Source organism: Xyrauchen texanus, chromosome 25 (assembly GCF_025860055.1).
Source record: "Xyrauchen texanus isolate HMW12.3.18 chromosome 25, RBS_HiC_50CHRs, whole genome shotgun sequence".
NCBI lineage: Eukaryota > Metazoa > Chordata > Actinopteri > Cypriniformes > Catostomidae > Xyrauchen > Xyrauchen texanus.
This window is the reverse complement of record NC_068300.1, coordinates 924,950-926,674: the sequence shown is the minus strand read 5'-3', so window position 1 is coordinate 926,674 and position 1,725 is coordinate 924,950. Positions and strand designations below refer to the sequence as shown.

Sequence of the window (1,725 nt, the reverse complement as noted above, 5' to 3'; positions counted from 1 at the left end):
CTTTTAAAGTAACGTTTATTTACAGACTTTTATATCGTTTATATGTTGAGATTAAAACTCAAGTATATTAATAACACAGCAGATATCAGCACTGATGAGGACGTTTATTATGTCTTATATGTAAATGCACAAGATTAATATGGGATTATTTACTCCAACAGATGTGAATGTTGTTACAGGAATATTAATAACTGAGTTTTAGACGACAGCGTCTGTAAATCCTTGAGTGGAGATCTTCTGTTTGTTACTGAAGACTGTCGGCGGTTCTTCGTCTCCATGTGTCTCATTCTTCTCATCTTCAGTCTGTTCTTCCTCTTCTTCATCCCCTCCTTCACTCTCGCTCCCCCCGTCACTGCCGTCTTCATCACTGTAATCTTCCTCATCATTTTCACCTTCTTCCTCACTGTCTCCCTCTCCTCCTTCACTCTCTTCCTCATTCACTGGTTCCTCCTCTTCATTGCCGTTTCCGTCGCTCTGAAAAATGCACAAATTGAAAATCAGTAACTCAAAGAGTGTGTGTGTGTGTGTCTGTGTGTGTGTGTGTCTGTGTGTGTGTGTGTCTGTGTGTCTTTGTGTCTGTGTGTGTGTGTGTGTGTCTGTGTGTGTGTGTGTGTGTGTGTGTGTCTGTGTGTGTGTCTGTGTGTGTCTGTGTGTGTGTGTGTGTGTGTGTGTGTGTCTGTGTGTGTGTGTGTGTGTGTGTGTCTGTCTGTGTGTGTGTGTGTGTGTGTGTGTGTGTGTGTGTGTGTCTGTGTCTGTCTGTGTGTGTGTGTGTGTGTGTGAGTGAGTGAGTGAGTGTGTGTGTTTGTGTGTGAGAGTGTGTGTGTGAGTGAGTGTGTGTCTGTCTGTGTGTGTGTGTGTCTGTGTCTGTGTGTGTGTGTGTCTGTCTGTGTGTGTGTGTGTGTGTGTGTGTCTGTCTGTGTGTGTGTGTGTGTGTGTGTGTGTGTGTGTGTGTGTGTGTGTGTGTGTGTGTGTGTCTGTGTGTGTGTGTGTGTGTGTGTGTGTGTGTGTGTGTGTGTGAGCGTGTATTTATCACTTTGTGGGGACCAAATGTCCCCATAAAGATAGTAAAACCCGAAATGTTTGACCTTGTGGGGACATTTTGTCGGTCCCCATGAGGAAAACAGCTTATAAATCATACTAAATTATGTTTTTGAAAATGTAAAAATGCAGAAAGTTTTCTGTGAGGGTTAGGTTTAGGGGTAGGGTTAGGTTTAGGGGATAGAATATAAAGTTTGTACAGTATAAAAACCATTATGTCTATGGAAAGTCCCCATAAAACATGGAAACACAACATGTGTGTGTGTGTGTGTGTGTGTGTGTGTGTTTATGTGTGTGTGTGTGTGTTTATATGCGTGTGTGTGTGTGTGTGTGTTTATATGCGTGTGTGTGTGTGTGTTTATATGCGTGTGTGTGTGTGTGTGTTTATATGCGTGTGTGTGAGTGTGTTTATATGCGTGTATGTGTGTGTGTGTTTATATGCGTGTGTGTGTGTGTGTGTTTATATGCGTGTGTGTGTGTGTGTTTATATGCGTGTGTGTGTGTGTGTGTTTATATGCGTGTGTGTGTGTGTGTGTGTTTATATGCGTGTGTGTGTGTGTGTTTATATGCGTGTGTGTGTGTGTGTGTTTATATGTGTGTGTGTGTGTGTGTTTATATGCGTGTGTGTGTGTGTTTATATGCGTGTGTGTGTGTGTTTATATGCGTGTGTGTGAGTGTGTTTATATG

The 1,725-nt window shown here is 42.4% G+C and overlaps 1 protein-coding gene across 1 annotated transcript in view; it reads right to left on the bottom strand.

Annotated features, from left to right (window-relative positions):
• Positions 1-1,725, bottom strand: part of LOC127618788 (YTH domain-containing protein 1-like) — a 5,557-nt gene continuing 3,832 nt past the window's right edge. The window contains exon 4 of the mRNA XM_052091430.1: positions 1-474. Within this exon, the coding sequence (XP_051947390.1) occupies positions 199-474 (276 nt within the window). The 3' untranslated portion in view covers positions 1-198. The remainder of the gene's footprint in view (positions 475-1,725) is intronic.